This window comes from Pseudonaja textilis, chromosome 2, assembly GCF_049901715.1.
Source record: "Pseudonaja textilis isolate UNSWEBS1 chromosome 2, rPseTex1.2, whole genome shotgun sequence".
In the NCBI taxonomy this organism is placed as follows: Eukaryota; Metazoa; Chordata; class Lepidosauria; order Squamata; family Elapidae; genus Pseudonaja; species Pseudonaja textilis.
The window spans coordinates 7,936,640-7,955,100 of record NC_141991.1 but is presented as its reverse complement, the minus strand read 5'-3'; the positions used below and the strand labels follow the sequence as shown (position 1 = coordinate 7,955,100).

The window sequence follows — 18,461 nt, the reverse complement described above, 5'->3', positions numbered from 1 at the left end:
TTTGAGTTTTTAACTTTTTATTTAGACGATTCAGGGGTTTCTTAAATGCTTGTAATCCTTCTCTTGAAGAGCAAGGAAATATGGACTATAATTCTTTCTCCGTTTTCAATGTATTGGACATTGAAATATTTTACAGCAAGAAGGCACTAGAAACAAGACCATAATTCCATAAGACCTTCTAAGGTCCCTCCCAACTCTTGTTATGCTGTTAAAGAACGATTCCCTCCTAACTTTGCTGCTCCACATCCCTTTCCTTCCCCTCCTCCCCTCCCTGGGCTCCGTCCCCTCCCTCTCTCTCTCCCCTTTCTCTGGATGCCCGGGCCAAAGAAGCAATGGACTCCTGGCCCAGCTCACCATCCCACCCGGGACCCCCCCGAGTGGGCGGCGCTGTCCGCGGTGTAGAGAATGGGAGGAGCTAGACGGAGAGGGGAGGAGCTATAAGCGCTTGCCACCTGGGCTCCGCAAACTCCTGACTGGATCCACGTGCGTGGCCGGGAAGGAAGGAAGGAAGATCCTTTCCTGTCCGCATCTCTTGGGGAGCGGAGTCTGGGCGAGGAAAAAGCCGCATGTTTCCTATCGAGCGCCAGGTTAGAAGCTCCTTCCTTCCTTCTTTCCTGGGAAATGCCGGGACAGGTGAGCCTTTCGTGCAGCTTCTTGGGGCGCTGCTAAGATCGCTGCTGCCGTCCCCACTTCTTTCTTTCTTTCTTTCTTTCTTTCTTTTCTTTCTTTCTTCTTTCTTCTTTCTTTCTCCTTCTCTCTCTCTCTCTCTCTCCATTCCTTCCTTCCTCCCTCCCTTCCTCCTTCCTGGGAAATGCCGGGACAGGTGAGCCTTCCAGGCAGCTTCTTGGGGCGCTGCTAAGATCGCTGCTGCCGTCCCCACTTCTCTCTCTTTCTTTCTTTCTTTCTTTCTTTCTTTCTTTCTTTCTTTCTTTCTTTCTTTCTTTCTTTCTTTCTTTCTTTCTTTCTTTCTTCCTTCCTTCCTTCCTTTCCTTCCTTCCCTCCCTCCCTCCCTCCCTCCCTCCTTCCTGGGAAATGCCGGGACAGGTGAGCCTTCCAGGCAGCTTCTTGGGGCGCTGCTAAGATCGCTGCTGCCGCCCCCACTTCCTCCTGGGGGAGATGATTCTTATTCTCCTTTCTTTTCTGCCGGCCCTTCCTGACCGTTTCCCGTCGCTTCCTTTGCTCTGGGGCCGTTTCACACCCAGGAGGCTCGGAGTTGAAGGGCTGCGAAACCGGCGGGGAGAAAAGGGGGGCGATCCCTCCCAGGCGCTGCTGTTTCGGGGAGCCGCTCCAGACGAGCCCCCTCCGGAGAGAGCATCGGCTCAAGGCTCCTCCGGACGCCCTTCCATCTCTTCGCCCGCCTTCCTTTCCTCGTTCCCATCGTTCAATTGAACTGCATTTTTGGGTGCATTTAAAGAGGCGTCGCTCTTTCCTGTGGGCCATTGTTTCTCAGCCTGGGCAATCTTGTGATTTGTGGGATTCCACTCCCAGAATTTCCCACGTGTGTTGAAAATCCCCATATCTTAACCGTTGCCAAGGCTGAAGAAATATTGCTCCTTTCATCCTCAGGATGGACTTTGCCTGAGTTTCTTTAGTCCCTGAATTCCTTTTCACAGTTTAACTGTGTTGGAAGTTATGATTCCCCTCTCTTCTAGGAAAACATTAGAAGGTGAAGGAAATTCCCCTAAAAAAAGAAAAGAAAAAGAAAGGAAAAGGTGAAAACACATGCAGGGTCAGCTCCATCAGCCCCCACCCTTTGTCAAGTAGGGCTATTAAAATAGCTGGAGCCAGCTTACTTTTCACAACAAAGGTAGGAGAAAATTCCAGGCATGAAATACAGAGGAGGAAAAATCCTACAAACTAGCTAGGATCCTTTCCCATAGAAATCAAATAGATAGCAAGCTACAAAAAAAAAAAACTTGTGAAAAGCAAACAGCGTAACAGGAAACTCAAGATATTGCAACCAGGTGCAAACTGATAGCTACAAAGGATCAGGGAAAAACAGATTGGACTGTAAAACAATTACTTCCTATCCAGATCCCAGGAAGAGATCCCAATCTCAAAGAGACAGGAATTCAACACACATAAATCAAAGACTTCGCTTACAAATCAAAGAACCTGAAGTGTATAAGAGAGAGGTTTTCCTACTTATTAGATTAATCCTAGGAATGCTGTGAGATTTCTTCTTATCTGCCTTCCTATTAATAAACTGATACTGACTTTCAATGCAGCTGACCAAATCATTTTGCATTAAAACCTCCCAGCAGGGAAATTTGAATCCACAAAAGGAAAGAACTTTGCCTATCCCTTAAAGGGCGAGGCTTCTTTTTCCTTTCCTCAACTGTGTTTTTAAAGCCTTGTGTGCATTTAAAAAGACTTATGTGCATTTAAAAAGGGGTCACCCTTTTCCTGTGCACTATTGTTTCTCAACCGTGGCAACTGTATGACATGTGGACTTCCACTCCCAGAGTTCTTGAGCCAGCTGTGTCAGGAATTCTGGGAGTTGAAGTCCACCAGTCCTAAAAGGGGCCATACTTCCTCACTTTTGCTGTAGGCTATTCCAAAGGGAAAATCCCAGCTAGGAAAAAAAGACTTTTTGTCATCTTCCCTGATTATCTGATAAGGGAGGGTGGACATCCGGATTCTGAGGACCAAGATTCTTCCATTGAAAGGGCTGAAAGAAAGGAAATCTGTCCTGGGTGTAGGGAAGGGTGACAGAGGAACCACAACAGCCTTGCTAAAAGTCTTTATTGCTATAGGATGTCAGCATGGCTATTTTGGTACTTTCCTTAGTGTATCTCCTGTCAACCAACCAGCTGTATTTCCTGCTTAAATTACCCTCAAAACGATGCTACAGAGCACTGCACAACAGAACAACTAGACACAAGGACAGTTTTTTCCCCAAACAGGATTATGGTCAGCCCATGCATTCAGCAAGATCTGTATATTTTCAATATTTTCCATTAAGCCTGGGTCCATCCATATCTGATCTATTCTGAACCAAGAGTGGTGGGGATTGGAAAAGAAAGTGTATTGCTTTTTAGTTGGATACAATTCTCTCCACACATCCTTCAAATTTAATTCCCTCACCATGTTGTTAAAAGAAGATGGGAATAGTCTCCTTTTATTTTTATTTTTTGGGGGGAACTTCTATAGTGTTTATCCTTGTCTGAAACAGCATTTAAATCTCCTACAATACATATACTTGTATATTCAGTTTCTATTATCTTGTGATGGAGTTTGGTATAGAATTCTTTTTGATTTATATTCGGGGCATATACTGTAGCTAATAAAATCTTTTTCTGATTTAGTATTATTTCTATAAATATTTATATAAATATAAATTTCTATTCTCCCTTCATCATCCTTATATACTTGTTTGTGTTGCAGCCAATCTTTTACATATACTACAATACCCCTTTTTCTTTGATTTGAAAGAGCCCAATACCTTTTACCTAAATTAATATCCTTTAGAAGGTGTGCCTGTTTATCTATAATTGTACTTCTTGTATACAAGTTACGTCTGCATTTTGTTTTTCAAGTTTTTCAAATGACTGTTTTCTTTTTAATGATGAGTTTAAACCATTGATGTTAACTGAGAATAGGGTAATTCCTCTGTTCGTGTTACTGTCTGTGTAGAGCATTTTTTATTTCTGTCCTTGTTCTGGGTTCTCTTGTTCTTGGTCAGTTGTCCTCTAATTCTTCTCTGAGTTTCTGAGATTCTAACTGTGTTACATATTCTTCCTCTTTGGAGAATTGTTCTTCCTGACTTCTCGTATTTGAATCTTCTCCACTTTCATGTTCTTCCTCAGGTCCCAGATATTGTTCACGAAACTGATGTGCTTTCTCTATTGTATCAATTTTATATTTTTTGTCCTGCCATACTACTAGGAGCCCTTCTGAGGTGAGCCATCTGAATGGTATACCATTCTTGATTAACTGAGATGACAGAAACTGGTAGCCCCTTCTTTGCTCCCTGAATTTCCTGGGTATTTGCTTCAACGTTACCACCTCGTGATCTTTATATATCAGTGGCTCATTTCTGGTCTTACTGTATAGCATGTCTTGTATCGTCTTTCTCGCAAATCAGATGTGAACTTCTCGGGGTAGTCTGTGTCTTCAGGTATAATGTGTGTATACTCTATAAACCTCATTGATGTCATTTTCGATTTCCTATTTGTCTTTCTGTAGAGCTGTTGTTATTAAATTCACCATTATTTCACATAGGTCTTCCTTTCTATCTTCAACAACGTTCTGGAATCTCAAATAAAATGATGCTTTTTCTAATTCTATATGCACCACAGAATCTCGAAGTTCACAGTATTAAGACTTTTCAATTTTGTTCCGATTCCTCTAATCTCTTTTCTACCACCTCAGTTCTTGCCTCTATTGTGTTTAATTTTTGTTCATTTTTTGTCATTGCCTCGTGCATCTTTCCAATTTTATTATCCAGATTTTGTATCATTCTTCACTCCTCCTATTTCTGTTCTCATTTCTAATTTCATGTCTTCGTGATTCCTCGCTATCATTTCTTGTGTTTTTACCATCATTTCCTGCATCATAGCAAGTGTTGACTGTACTGTCTGCAAACTTTGGGCAGAGTTTGTCTTTTCCGCCAATAACATTGCATCAATCGATCTCTGTCTCAGAGGTGAAGATGTCACTGTTGTAGGTTTCTTCCCTGATTTTGCAGTTGTAGTTATTGTTGCCATTTTAACTATTTGTAGGAGCTCTCTTCAATCCATCATCAACTATCCCTAGTAGAGTTATATTGTCCCCTCCTTTGAATTCAGTATACGTATTAATACATATATTGTTAATTAAGAATTTTCTATTATAGATAGTCCCAGTCAAATCTTATTTCTATTTTTTAGGTACTCAAATATTCTAAGGTTTAAAAAGTTAAATATTAATCCAATATAGATATATTTAATCCACTATAAACATAATTAAATAAGTATAAATATAATCAGAAAACAACAGTTCTATATAATTAATTAATTAATATAAATAGTTAAAGCACTCAGTTCATTAATATATTTGAATTCCTATATATATGAATTTATCTATTTCCTTAAGGTTATATATTTAATCGGAGTAAATGAATCTAATTTCTTTTTTTAAAAAATTTCTTATGTATTGTTTTTAAACAGAAACTGATTAATATAATTTATCAGTAATTAACAATAAGATGAGGATAATAGTATTATATATTCTTTGAGCATCTAATTTATATGCTTATACAATCACTTTCCAACAACCATTCAATTAATCAAAAAAGTTCAGTCAGTATTAAGCAATATTCTGTATTCAAATTTCTAACGTATTTACCTCTATCAAATTAATTTTCTACCAAAGTCACTTAAATAAATTTATGTTCTACCAGTATCTTTTAAGTCAAATCCAAGGTCTTTTTGTTAAATATCTTACTACAACTCTTGATTCAAAATGTCCTCATTCCAAATTGTACAGTCACTTTCTCCGTTTCGTTACTTCTTTCTATTTGTATATTTTCTTCTTACTCTTTTATTCTTCTACTCCCACACAGTCACAGTTCCACTTATGGATCTTAGGTAGATCTTCCTTATTTTATTGTCAGAATTGTCTATTAATATTTATCAAGTTAAAGTTTCTTTTCCCCAGTCCTTTCCTCCGATCTTTCAATGTGTCAAGAGTTCTTTTCCAAATTTTACACTCTTAACTGTCCTTTCAGTTTCCCATACCACTTAATCACTTTCACTTCTTTTTCTTTCTTTCCCCAATTCTCAAATAAACAAACAATCTAGTTCTATAATTCGCTCCTCAACTCACAGAGCAAGTGTTATTGTCTCACCCTTCGTCTCCTCAAGTTTCACGATTCCATTAGTCAGCATAAATCTCTGCCATTGTTCTGGTCAGTGCTCCTGTCAATAGTTCCGCCGCTTCACCACACCATTCAGATTGGAGCTTCCTTCACAATATACACGAATATTCCGGAATTCTTCTTTAAATACACCTTTCCAGGGCTCAGCCTGCTGTTTCCCCCTCTTTGCTTCTTTTAATCGGCTGGGCTGCTGCGTCTCTGGTTCCGTTCATCACAGTCGTCACAATCTCCCACTTCTGCTGTTGGATTTTGAGGGGTTCTTCCAGTCTCTGGGATCGCGGCACCTCCCCAAAACCTCTGTGTCTTCCCCTTTCTTTTGCCTACCCCTCTGGGGTCTGATATGCTCCAAAAAGCCACCAACTAGCGAAAATCGGAATCTTTCACAGCGGCAATCTGCTCTTCAGCTCCGCACCAACACAGCACCCAACTGGAAGTCTTGTTCTGTTCTATTCTATTCTATTCTATTCTATTCTATTCTATTCTATTCTATTCTATTCTAAAGTAACTGAATTTTGATGGTGTGAGTGTGGAGATTCTGCAGTAGCTGTGTGAAAAGCAGCCATGTGTCATTTTTCAGTGGCATCATAAGTTCAAATGGTCACAAAATGAAAGGTAGTAATTTGACGACTACCAGTATATGTGTGACTCAGAGAGAATTGGACTCTGCCTTTCTTGTTGGTGCCAAGCCAGACCAGGTATTCCTGATAACAGTTGTGTTATCAGCACAACTCCCTGGATATGGGAGGAGGTCGAGCTCTGTGGTCCTTTAATGCATACATACATGGCTGAGATAATCTGCCTCTGAATCCAGTCCCTGGTTCTTCCAAACCTTTCGGTTTTCCTCTCACCCAGGATGAGCTTCTGTGTGTTGTTGCTGTGGCTCCAAAGGACTCGCATAAAGAGGTTCCCTAGTTAGCCAAGAAATAGGCTAAAATCAGCCTTTTGCACTGTATGTTCAAGAATATCCTTAGGATGTTTGATAGTCAATTATTCCTTTGCTGCTTTCTTCCCCATTCCTAGACCCTCTCATGGCCTTGTCTTCATCACCTGGAACCTCAGTTCTTCGTAGTGGAGGATCAACAGCGGTTGAGTTTCCAATGCAGGTAGGTGTCAGGATTCCGGCAGTTACCCTAATTAAATCTTGAGTCTCGAGCCCAGCTTCAAAAATTTCCGTTGATTTATTAGAAGTTAACATGGCGGTATGACTTGGATGTAGCCGACTCTTGAGACATGTAATTCACTGTCACCTTTAACCCTGTTTTTCCTCCACCCCTCTGGGTGTATCATAATTCATATTCTCCAATGAAACACGTTGGCAGCCAAGAGTCATCAATCACGTTCTCCAATTAGAGAGTTTTGTCGCTTGGTTACTATCTCTGCAAGACTTGAATGGAATGCACGTTCGATGCCAAACTGCTGCATTGCTCTTTCAAATTTCCTCCCCCTTCCCAACGTCTGATCGTGGCAACTCTAAAATAAGCATAGTAGTGTTTTATGAGTTGACAGTAGGAGGATTCTCCCGTCCTCTCGCCAGGTGTGCCAATCTCCCAATAACAGAATATCACAATGGAAGAGATCTTGGAGATCTTCTAGTCCATCCCCCCTTTTCAAGCAGGAGACCCTATAGCCTTTCAGACAAGTGGCTGTCCAGTCTCTCCTTAAAAACCTCCAGCCCAAAACTTCTGAAGGCAAACTGTTCCATTAGTTAATTGTTCTCACTGTCAGGGAGTTTCTTCTTAATTCCAGGTTGCCTTTATCCACAATTAGATTCATCCATTTTTTCTTCTCCTGCCTTCTGGTGCTTTGGAAAATAAGTTGAGCCCCCTCTTGTTTGGGGCAGCCCCAGAAATAATGGAATACTGCTATCATTTCTCCCCTGGTCCTTCTTTTCTCTAAACTGGCCATATCCAGTTCCTGCAACTGTTTTTCATATGTTTTAGTCTCCAGGCCTTTAATTATCTTAGTTGCTCTTCTCTGCACTTCTTCCAAAACTTGAACATCTTTTTTGTAATGTGGTGACCAAATCTGAATACAGTATTCCAGGTGTGGCCTTACTAAGGTTTTATAAAGCAATGCTAATACTAAGCCCAAGGTGAAAAGAAAAGTCCAAGCTTGACTTTTGCACGGAAGTTAAATGTTGAACTCCACTTCCCTTGATTCGGCATGATTCATCAGGTCACCGTAGTGGTTAAAATTGGTGTTGGGTTTAGCCAACTTACCCAAAGTCTAGCCCATCAGCGGAAAGCAAAGTAATTTGAGGTTGCTGCTCCTGTGGAATCAGCCAAACCAATAAAACATTTACTAGAATTATCTCTAGCCAGAGGCACTTTGTTTTTATAAAAGTTCTCCAGAGGAGATGTTCTGTCAAGGAATTGCAAGCAGCTGTCCAGATGAAGTCAAGAGATACATAATCTGGACTTGTAGTCCTTTATATAAACAAAAATATATTTAACATGCAAATTTATAGCAGTCTTTGTCACCATCCACAAAAGGAAGAACGTAAGATAGTCAGGAAAACAGAGGAACATCATGAGGTAAATCTAAAGCATCATACAGAACAGAGAGGGAAAAATGGTGGGAAAAAAGGGAAACGCCCCCTTTCTACTTACAGCAACCAATCATTGCGTGGATTGCATCTGGCATGAGTCAGCTCTCTCTAACTAATCAGTTACAATTGTGTTCCGGCCTATTGTAGCCTTTACTCTTCCAGCTACTAAATTCAATATCCTACATGCTCCTTTGCCCTAATTGAAAACTGTGGAGGTTTCTCATTAAGAAGAAGACTTGCATGTAATCCATTGGAGTGTTCATTGTTAGGAATATTCATGGAATTTGTTGTGCTTTTTTTCCCCTTCCTGTGTCAGGATTTGGTATCATTTGAGGATGTAGCTGTGTTTTTCTCCATGGAGGAATGGGCCCTGCTGGACTCTGAGCAAAAAGCCCTGTACAGAGAGGTCATGCTGGAAAACAAGAGGAACATTGCCTCATTAGGTGAGGGATTCTGTTAAGGTTCTGATATTTATTAGCCAAACGTCAAATCTTATGTCATCTTAATATGGGATTTGTTGTCTAGTTTGGAAATAAACAATCACCAGCCAAAACTTTCAAGAGAAAACAATGGTAATTTTATTCTCTTTGCAAGGTGCGTGAACCTCACACACGCAGGTACACTGTATACACCCTAACCATCAATACATTTGCCTTATATTCTCAAGCACTGTTACCAAATTACCTTCCACCTCTTCTTCATTGGCTTAGTAATAATGATGTCACAACCTATCCAAAGTGTCTAAAGTGAATACATTATCTCCGCCCCTGATTACATCTCCCACGACTCTAATTCCATCTCCCCCTGCCCTTATTTACAAATTTCCTTTTACGGTCCTAGTTCCCAGGGGTTGTCTCTGGAGTAACTATCATATCAATGAAATCTGGTTATGGCTGGATTCCAGCATAGCAGAGGCCTCTAATCCTAGCTCCTACATACAATCCTCAAGCTTCAGCCTAGTTCATGAGAATTAGAAATATATACAATGTATTTTGTTCACAGGCCAACATGTCTTTTTACAATTCTGTAAAAACAATACAATTCTGTTTCCCACATTAATACCAATACAGCACAATGTTTTGAACAAATGGGAGTTTGGAAGAAGTTTGATACTGTTCAAATAGAGATTGGTGCTTGATCGCTTTCGCACTAAAGTTTGTCTTAACTTCTCTTTTTTTATTGTTGCAACCAGGAGATGGACGGGAGATGGAGGATTCTGGCCAAGAGGCAGCAGCACCTTTGCCAAAAGACAAAAAGGAAGTTGCAGAAAAAATGTATGGAAAGCCAAGTTTGGAGGAAAACAACTTCACGGGGGAGCTGGAGAACTGCTGTGGTTTACCTTGTCCAGACACCAATGTCTTATTGGACACAAATGATTGCCATGAAAAACAAGTGTGTTCAAGGTGTGGGAAAACCCTCTGTGATGAATCTGGATTATGTGACTGTGGTGAAAGCCCTGCTGGAGATAAACAAGATGAAAGCAGGCAACACCTTAGAAGGGACCTTCCTCCTCCTTTACATGAAAGAATAAAAGGAAAAACGTACAAATGTACAGAGTGTGCAGAAAGCTTCGGTACAAGCCGCTCTCTTGCTTCACATAAAAAGATTCACAAAGCAGAGGAGCCACATAAATGTCTGGATTGTGGAAGGACCTTCAGGCAGAAAAATCATCTTAATTCACATAAGAGGGTTCACGAAGACAGGAAGCAGCATCAATACATCCCCTGTGGAAAGACCGTCGGAAGCAGCGCCTCCCTTACTCCCCATCAAAGCCTCCACAGAGAGGAGAAGTTGGATCAATGCAGGGAGGGTAGAATGAGGTTTACTCAGAGCAAGGAACTGAATTCCCTGAAAAAAAGCCCCACTGGGAAGAAATCATATAAATGCCTGGAATGTGGGAAGAGCTTCCGCTCTGCAAGTGACCTCACTTGCCATAATAGGACCCATACAGGGGAAAAGCCATATCATTGCACGGTGTGTGGAAAGAGCTTCACCCAAAATGGCCATTTCAATGTACATAAGAGGATCCACACAGGGGAGAAGCCCTATGAATGCCTGGAGTGTGGAAAAAGCTTCAATAGACGTGATGTGCTAAATTTACATAACAAGATACATAAAGGGGAGAAACCTTATAAATGCCTGCACTGTGGAAAAAGCTTCAGTCAAAAAGGTTATCTTAAGTTACACGACAGGATCCACACGAGGGAAAAACCATTTCAATGCACGGAGTGTGGAAAAAGCTTCCTTAAATGCAGCCACCTAACGTTCCATAGAACAATCCATCATGGAGAGAAACCATATCAATGCACCGAGTGTGGGAAGTGCTTCACTAATTCACATAATCTTACTCTCCATAAAAGGACCCACACGGGTGAAAAGCCCTATAAGTGCTCCAAATGTGACAAATGCTTCAACAAATCATGGTCCCTCACTTGTCACAAAAGGATCCACACTGGGGAGAAACCATACGAATGCCGCACATGTGGAAAGAGATTCAGGGCAAAACAAAGCTGTAATGTACATAGCAGGACCCACACTGGGGAGAAACCATATCAGTGCCAGGAGTGTGGAAAATGCTTAAGTGATTCTCGAGAACTGAGGATCCATACAAGGATCCACACAGGGGAGAAACCCTATAAGTGCACAGAGTGTGACATGAGTTTCAGCAGAAGTCGTGTCCTTGGTAACCACAAGAGGATTCACACAGGGGAGAAACCCTACAAGTGCACGGAGTGTGGCATGAATTTCAGGACAAGTAGTTACCTTGGTGTCCATAAGAGGATCCACACTGGGGAGAAACCGTATACATGTCATGAGTGCGGGAAAAGCTTTAGATATAATAATTCACTCAGGATGCATACAAGGCTTCACTTAGGGGAGAAACCCTATAAATGCCTGGAGTGTGGGAAATGTTATAATGATAGTGTCAGTCTTACCTCCCACAACGGGATCCACACAGGAGAGAAGCCATTTAAATGCATTGAGTGTGGAAAGGGTTTTAGTAACGGCAAGAATCTTAAGTGCCATAAAAGAATCCACAAAGGGGAGAAGCCCTATCAGTGTGTGGAGTGGAAAAAAGTTCAGAACCTGGAATAATTTTAATTACCATAAGAAAAGACACAGTAGGAAATGATGACATAAGACGTAAAAATCAAGATAGGGTGGGGATGGGTGGACCTGCCTCATGCACCCCTTACCCACTTACCTGAGGACTGCCACAATTAGACCTCCCATACCCCGACATCTGTTGCGCTGCTGTCTTTCTTTTGCAGCCGCTTTCGGCAGCTTGCACGCAGATGCTGCGTGGCTTCTGGCACCAGTGCCGCCGCTCACAGCAAAACCCCACCTGACTCATCGCGCTAGTGCCGTCGCTCGTGGCCAGACGCCATATTGCTCTACATGCCTATGCTGCCACTAACAGCAGAACGCCACAGAGCTCTTGTGCTGCTGCCACTACTCAAGCGCGCAATGGCACCATACACAATGCAGAAGAATCTGAGTAGTGGCGTGATAGATATTGGGGCGGGGAGACGTGGCTGCAGTAGTCCTTAGGTAAGTCTTGGTGTGGAAGAGAGTATAAGAATGGGTCTTATTTTTTGAGAAACACGGTATGTAAAACTAAAACATTTTGCTTTGATGTTATCACTGATCCAAAGGGAGTCGGAAGCCTTTGCCTTTTTCCTTTCCACATCTTCCCCTTTCCTTTCTCATAGACAGAGAGGTACGGGGTGGGGGAGATACCCTTTGCTTACTTTTTCTGCACAATAAAGTTTTTCCTTACAACCTTCTCTTCCATGTGTTCCGTTTGAGGCCTTGGCATATCTGCTAACGGACTCAACGTTGGGGCAGGAAAGGTAACGAAAACCAAAAGGGCCTTTTTGTTCAGGACAATCTTTTTCCTTCTTTCAACCACGCCGGAAGTGCAATTCTTGAGGAGGAAATGGCGAATATGCCAGAATCCCTGCAAACGTGAAGCAGGATCTGTATCGGGGGTGAAACTCATGGTCTCACATGACATATTGGGAATTTCTTCCCCTCTGCTAAACCAGGGAGAGGCCGGTCTATGAGCACGCAACGTATCCAGCCTGCACTTGACTAGGAGAAATATTTTGCACAGGTAGTCTTTGATTTACGACACAAGTGAGCCCCAAATTTTTGTTTTTGAGTGACAGGTTTGTTAAGTGAAGTTTGCTCCATTTTGTGACCTCTCTTGCCACAGTTGTTCAGTGAATCCCCAGAGTTGTTAAATTAGCAACATGGTTGTTAAGCGGATCTGGTTTTCCCATTGACGTTGCTTGTCAGCAGGTTGCAAAAGGGGATCTCCTGACCCCGGGACATTGAAACCGTCATAAATGCGAGTCAGTCCCCAAGTGTCTGGATTTTGATCATGTGACCGTGGGGATGCTTGAACGGTCGTGAGTGCGAAAACTTGTTGTAACGCACTTTTTTCAGTGCCACTGTAACTTCGAATGGTCAGTAAACGAAATGTTGTAAGTCAAGGACCCTCTGTACTGTGTAGAAGTAGTTTTTCTTCTGAACTTCAAATACTTTTAAATGGAGGGATTAAATATTTCCCCCCTCAGACCTTTTAATTAGTTTTTAAACAATTTTTTACCTCAGTCTTTTTAAACCATTAAATCATTAAATATTTCCTAGCTCAGAGGTTTTCTTCAGCTTCAAAATGGAAGGGTTAGTGTGACTCTCTTACGGATAAATAAATGGTTCTGCATTTATTAGGAACAGTATCAGAAAAAAGCAGGAAAAAATCCCCCTTTTACCTTAATTCTCCTCTTTTGGGGTAAGAAACTTTGGACTGAATTGTGGTTGTCTAATACATCTCAAAGTTGCCTTGCTCTCAGGCGGACCCCATGGACCCTTCAGACACGGGTTGTCCTCCTCTTACAACTGCCATTCTGTGCAAAATTTCCATTTCTAAGTGGGACATTTGGTAAGTGAATTTTTGTGGCATTTTAGGATATTTCTTGCTGGGGTTGCCTTTGAGTTCAGAAGGATCTCTTTCCTCCTTTCAGCCATTTTTGGAAGCGCAATTCTTGAGGGGGAAGTTGTTCAGAAAATCTGGCTCCCCCGTTTCTTGTCCGAAGGTTGCAAAAGACGATCCCATGACCCGGGGACAGTGCAACCGTCATAAATACGAGTCGGTTGCCAAACGGCTGAATTTTGACCATCTGACCATGGGGATGCTGCCATTGGCCTTCTTGAGTGGGAAAAAGCATCCTAAATCACTTTTTTTGATGCCCTTTGGAACTTCGAACTAAACGGATGGTTCTGAGTCCAGGACTGCTTGCAAAGGCGCAATGGAGTATTTGTTATTAAGGGAGAATCCTGATTGTTCATAGTTCTATGGAAATACCTTGTAAGTTAAGGACTCCCCTGTCAGAATAAGCGCATGCAGACTCCCTTTTCCTGACAAAAGGAGGAGTTTTGAAGGAGGAGATTGGACAACCCTTTGCCTGTGATGGTACTACAGGGTTTCCAGCCTAAGCAGGGGGTTGGACTACAAGACCTCCAAGGTGCCATCCCAGCCCTGTTATTCTGTAATTACCACCTAACTTTGATGCTCCGCATCCCCTTCCCTTCCCTCCTCCCGTCCCTGGGCGTCGTCCCCCCCCCCCCCTTTCTCTGACTGCCTCAGGAGAAGCAGCCCTGGACTCCCTGCCCAGCTGACCCTCCCAATGGGGACCGATTCCCCCGGGGCAGAAGGTGGGCGGGCAGGCCGGGGAAGTCCCGAGTGGGCGGCGCCTTCGGCCTTTTCGACAATGGGAGGAGCTGGACGGGGAGGGGAGGGAACTGTAAACGTTTCCTGCTTGGGCTCTGCGAAGTCCTGGCCGGGGCTCTCCCGAGAAGGGGGATCCACGTGCGGCGGCGGGAAGGGAGGGAGGGAGGAAGCGTGGCCGGCGGGGCTGCGAGGAAAGCGGATCGTGCGCGCATCTCTTGGGGAGCGGAGTCCGGACGAAGAACAGAGCCGCCTGTTTCCTTTTGAGCGCCAGGTAAGAACCTTCCTCCTTCCTTCCTTCCTTCCTTTCTCCCTTCCTCTCTCCCTCCTTCCTCCTCTTTTCCCACCTGGGGAAATGCCTGGACAGGTGAGCCTTCCAGGCAGCGTCTGGGGGCGCCCCTAAGATCGCTCCTGCCGTCCCCACTTTCTCCTGGGGGAGATGATTCTGCCAGCCCTTCCAGATCGTTTCCCGGCACTTTCTCTTCCCCTCTGGGGCTGTTTCAGGTCCGGAAGGCTCCGGGTTGAATGGCTGCTAAAGCGGCCGGAGGGAAAGGGGGCGATCCCTCCCAGGAGCCGCTGTTTCGGGGAGTTGCTCTGGACGAGCCCCCTCCGGAGAGAGCATCGGGCAAAGGCTCCTTCCGATGCCCTTTCATCCCCAGGATGGTTTTTGCCTGAATTTCTTTCGTCCCTGAATTCCTTTTCACTGTTTCATTTCACTGTGTTTTTAAAGCCTTGTGTGCATTTAAAAAGACTTGTGTGCATTTAAAAAGGGGTCGCCCTTTTCCTGTGGGCCATTGTTTCTCAACCGTGGCAACTTTATGCCATGTGGACTTCCATTCCCAGAGTTCCTGACCCAGCTGTGTCAGGAATTCTGGGAGTTGAAGTCCACCAGTCCTAAAAATGGCCATACTTCCCCAGTTCTGCTCTAGGCTATTCCAAAGGGAAAGTCCCAGCTAGGAAAAAAGAGTTTTTGTCATCTTCCCTGATTATCTGATAAGGGAGGGTGGACATCCAGGTTCTGAGGACCAAGATTCTTCCATTGAAAGGGCTGAAAGAAAGGAAATCTGTCCTGAGTGTAGGGCAGGGTGACATAGGAACCACAACAGACTTGCTAAAAGTACTTATTGGTGCAGGATATCCGCATGGCTATTTTGGTACTTTCCTTAGTGTATCTCCTGTCAACCAACCAGCTGTATTTCCTCCTTAAATTACCCTAAAACGATGCTACAGAGCACTGAACAACAGAACAAGTAGACACAAGGACAGTTTTTTCCCAAACGCCATCACTCTGCTAAACAAACAATTCCCTCAACACTGTCCAACTATTTACTAATTTGCACGACTATTACTATTAATCTTGTCATCCTTCCTTTCACCCTTCTCCTCCCACTTATGAATGTATGAATGTAACTTCATTGCTTGCAACCTCACAATGTTCTGTTGAAAGGTGGCAAAATGCCTTTCCTTCAAGGATTCAATTTTCCCGCTGGGAGAGCTCCGGCACAAGAATACGGACAACTGCTTGAAAGCTGGTTTTTTTTATTTTTTCAGGAAGGCGGAGAACAGCAAGAAGTCTGCCTTCCTGGGCTAGCTAGCTTTGTATGATAAGTCCCTGGTTCTTTATACCCTTTTCTCCTTTTGTGTGTGAATGTTTGTATTTGTGTTTAATGTTTCAAATCCTGTCGGAATTTGTCTATATTCCCGCCAGAGGACAAACTCCGCAGAGTGCGGGAGGCAAACTCTGTGGGGTGGTTTGATTGTATTATCGGTTTTTCCTAATCTCTTTTAGCTTTACAGTGGTTTCTTATATTTGTTTTGTGGCAATCTCCTGTCTGTCTCTTTTGTAATTTATATATATATATATATTGTGTCTTTTGTCTGTTTGTTTTGCTTATTTGGCATGCCCTGTGTTTGTAAGGGTTTTCTTTTCTTATTTGTCTAGTTTTCTTAATTACTTGGGCTTTTGTCTAAAGGGCTTCTTTAATACCTTTTATTTGATTCCTTTTCCTATGTAAGTTTGTTTTATGGCTGGCCTGGTGTTCCCCTTGGGCTTTTCCTGCTTGAGTGACACCTCTGTCTTCATGAAGTTCCCTTTCCACAGTTCATTGACTGTTTACTAGTATGATTTGATAGTCCCTAGCTTATTATTATGTTTCCTAGTATGATGTCATTGCTTATTTGTACCCTATGACTACTGCTAAGTATTATACTTATGATTCTTTTTTTTAAAAAAAACCATTTTTATTGGTTTTTAAAAACAAACATAAACAAACAAAACATAAAAAACATCAAGCTATCTTCCATAGGTGTACATGCAGTGTGCCGGTTGGTTTACAAATTGTTTTGTGCTTCCATTTTGTAGTCTCGACATATGTCTTTTCTTTTTATGAACACAGATAGCATATGCACCAAAATAAATTCTTTTTAAGTCCAACCACACTTGACCAATAAAGAATTCTATTCTATTCTAAATTCTATTCTATTCTTAAGTAACTTAAATATAAAAGTGTGCTGAAATAATAATTCAGGGTCTTTCGTAGCCTTATGAAAGAACACAGTTTTCTCCAAACCTGAATACAGGTATAGTTGATTTACCAGCACACTTAGGACCAACATTTCTGGTACTAAGCCAGGCAGTTGTTAAGTGAGTTTTGCCCCCTTTTACGACCTTACTTGCCCCAGTTGTTACGTGAATCTCTGCAGTTGTTGAGTTAGTAACAGCTGTTGAGTTAGTGATGGTGAAGGGAATCTGGCTTCTCTATTGACTTTGGTTGCCAGAAGGTGGCAACAGGTGATCACATGACCACAGGATGCTGTGACAGTTATAAATAGGAGTCAGTAGCCAAGCACCAGAATTTTGATAGCATGTGTATGGGGATGCTGCAATAGCTATGTGAAAAGCAGTCATGAGTCACTTTTTTTCAGTGTCATCATAACTTCAAATGGTCACTAAATGAAAGGTTGTAATTCGAGGACTACCAGTATATGTTTGACTCTGCCTCTTTTGTTGGTGCCAAGACAGACCAAGAACTCCTGATTTACAACTCAGCATAAATCCCTGGATATGGGAGGAGGTCAAGCTCTGTGGTCCTTTAATGCACACGTTCATGGCTGAGACAATCTGCCTCTGAATCCAATCCCTGGTCCTTCCACACCTTTCAGTTTTCCTCTCACCCAGCTTCTGTGTGTTGTTGCTGTGGCTGCAAAGGACTCACATAAAGGGGTTCCCTGGTTAGCCTAGAAATAGGCTAAAATCAGCCTTTTACACTCGATGCTCAAGAATGTCCTTAGGATGTTTGATAGCCAATTATTCCTTTGCTGTTTGTTCCCCACTCCTAGATCCTCTGGTGGCCTTGTCTTCATCTCCTGGAACCCAGTTCTTTGTAATGGACGATCAACAGCGGCTGAGCTTCCAAGGCAGGTAGGAGGATTCTCCCCTCCCCTCCCCAGATGTGCCAATCTCCCAATAACAGAATATCACAGTTGGAAGGGATCTTGGAGATCTTCTAGTCCATCCCCCTGTTTCAAGCAGGAGACCCTATACCCTTTCAGGCAAGTGGCTCTCTCCTTAAAAACCTGAGGTGAAAAGCCCAAGGTGAAAAGAAAAGTCCAATCTTGACTTTTGCACAGAAATTAAGTGTTGAACCCCACTTTCCTTGATTCAGCATGATTCATTGGGTCACTGCAGTGGGTAAAATTGGTGTTATTTACAATTTTCCTTTTATGGTCCTAGTTCCCAGGGGTTGTCTCTAGAGTAATTATCAACCTAGTTCATGGGATTACAAACATATACAGATAACAGATAATCAGAGTTGGAAGGGATCTTGTAGGTCATCTAGTCCAACCCCCTGCCCAAACAGGAGACCCTACACAATTTCTGACAAATGGCAGTCCAATCTCTTCTTGAAGGTCTCCAATGATGGCACTCACACAACTTCCGAGGGCAAGCTGTTCCATTGGTTGATAGTTCTCACTGTCAGAAAGTTTCTCCTTATTTCCAAGTTAAATCTCTCCTTGTTCAGTTTCCATCCATTGTTCCTTGTCTGGCCTACAGATGCTTTAGAAAATAGCTTGATCCCTTCCTCTCTGTGGCATCCCCTCAAATATTGGAAGACTGCTATCATGTCTCCCCTGGTCCTTCTCTTTACTAGATTGGCCAAGCCCAGTTCCTGTAACTGTTCTTCATATGTTTTAGTCTCCAGTCCCCTAATCATCTTGGTTGTTCTTCTCTGCACTCTTTCTAGAGCCTCAACATCTTTTTTATAATGTGGTGAACAAAATTGGATGCAGTACTCTAGGTGTGGTCTTACTAAGTTTTT

The 18,461-nt window shown here is 42.7% G+C and overlaps 2 protein-coding genes across 7 annotated transcripts in view; both read left to right on the top strand.

The window, feature by feature from the left end:
* Positions 1-492: 492 nt before the first annotated feature.
* LOC148126653 (uncharacterized) overlaps positions 493-18,461 on the top strand; it is a 46,321-nt gene continuing 28,352 nt past the window's right edge. Inside the window, exons 1-4 of one of the 4 annotated variants that reach the window (XM_087927979.1) lie at positions 493-633; positions 6,881-6,963; positions 8,725-8,851; positions 9,601-12,381. In XM_087927979.1, coding sequence (XP_087784105.1) covers positions 567-633; positions 6,881-6,963; positions 8,725-8,851; positions 9,601-11,504 — 2,181 coding nt within the window. In that variant the 5' untranslated portion in view covers positions 493-566 and the 3' untranslated portion in view covers positions 11,505-12,381. Of the gene's footprint in view, positions 634-6,880; positions 6,964-8,325; positions 8,395-8,562; positions 8,852-9,600; positions 12,382-18,461 lie in introns of those variants that run through there. The other 3 variants (XM_087927978.1, XR_015742444.1, XM_087927977.1) reach the window with 3 other exon arrangements.
* LOC113452095 (uncharacterized) overlaps positions 545-18,461 on the top strand; it is a 69,482-nt gene continuing 51,565 nt past the window's right edge. The window contains exon 1 of one of the 3 annotated variants that reach the window (XM_087927714.1): positions 545-587. The gene's annotated coding sequence lies outside the window, so the exon portion shown is untranslated. Of the gene's footprint in view, positions 588-14,345; positions 14,417-17,522; positions 17,564-18,461 lie in introns of those variants that run through there. The other 2 variants (XM_087927701.1, XM_087927704.1) reach the window with 2 other exon arrangements.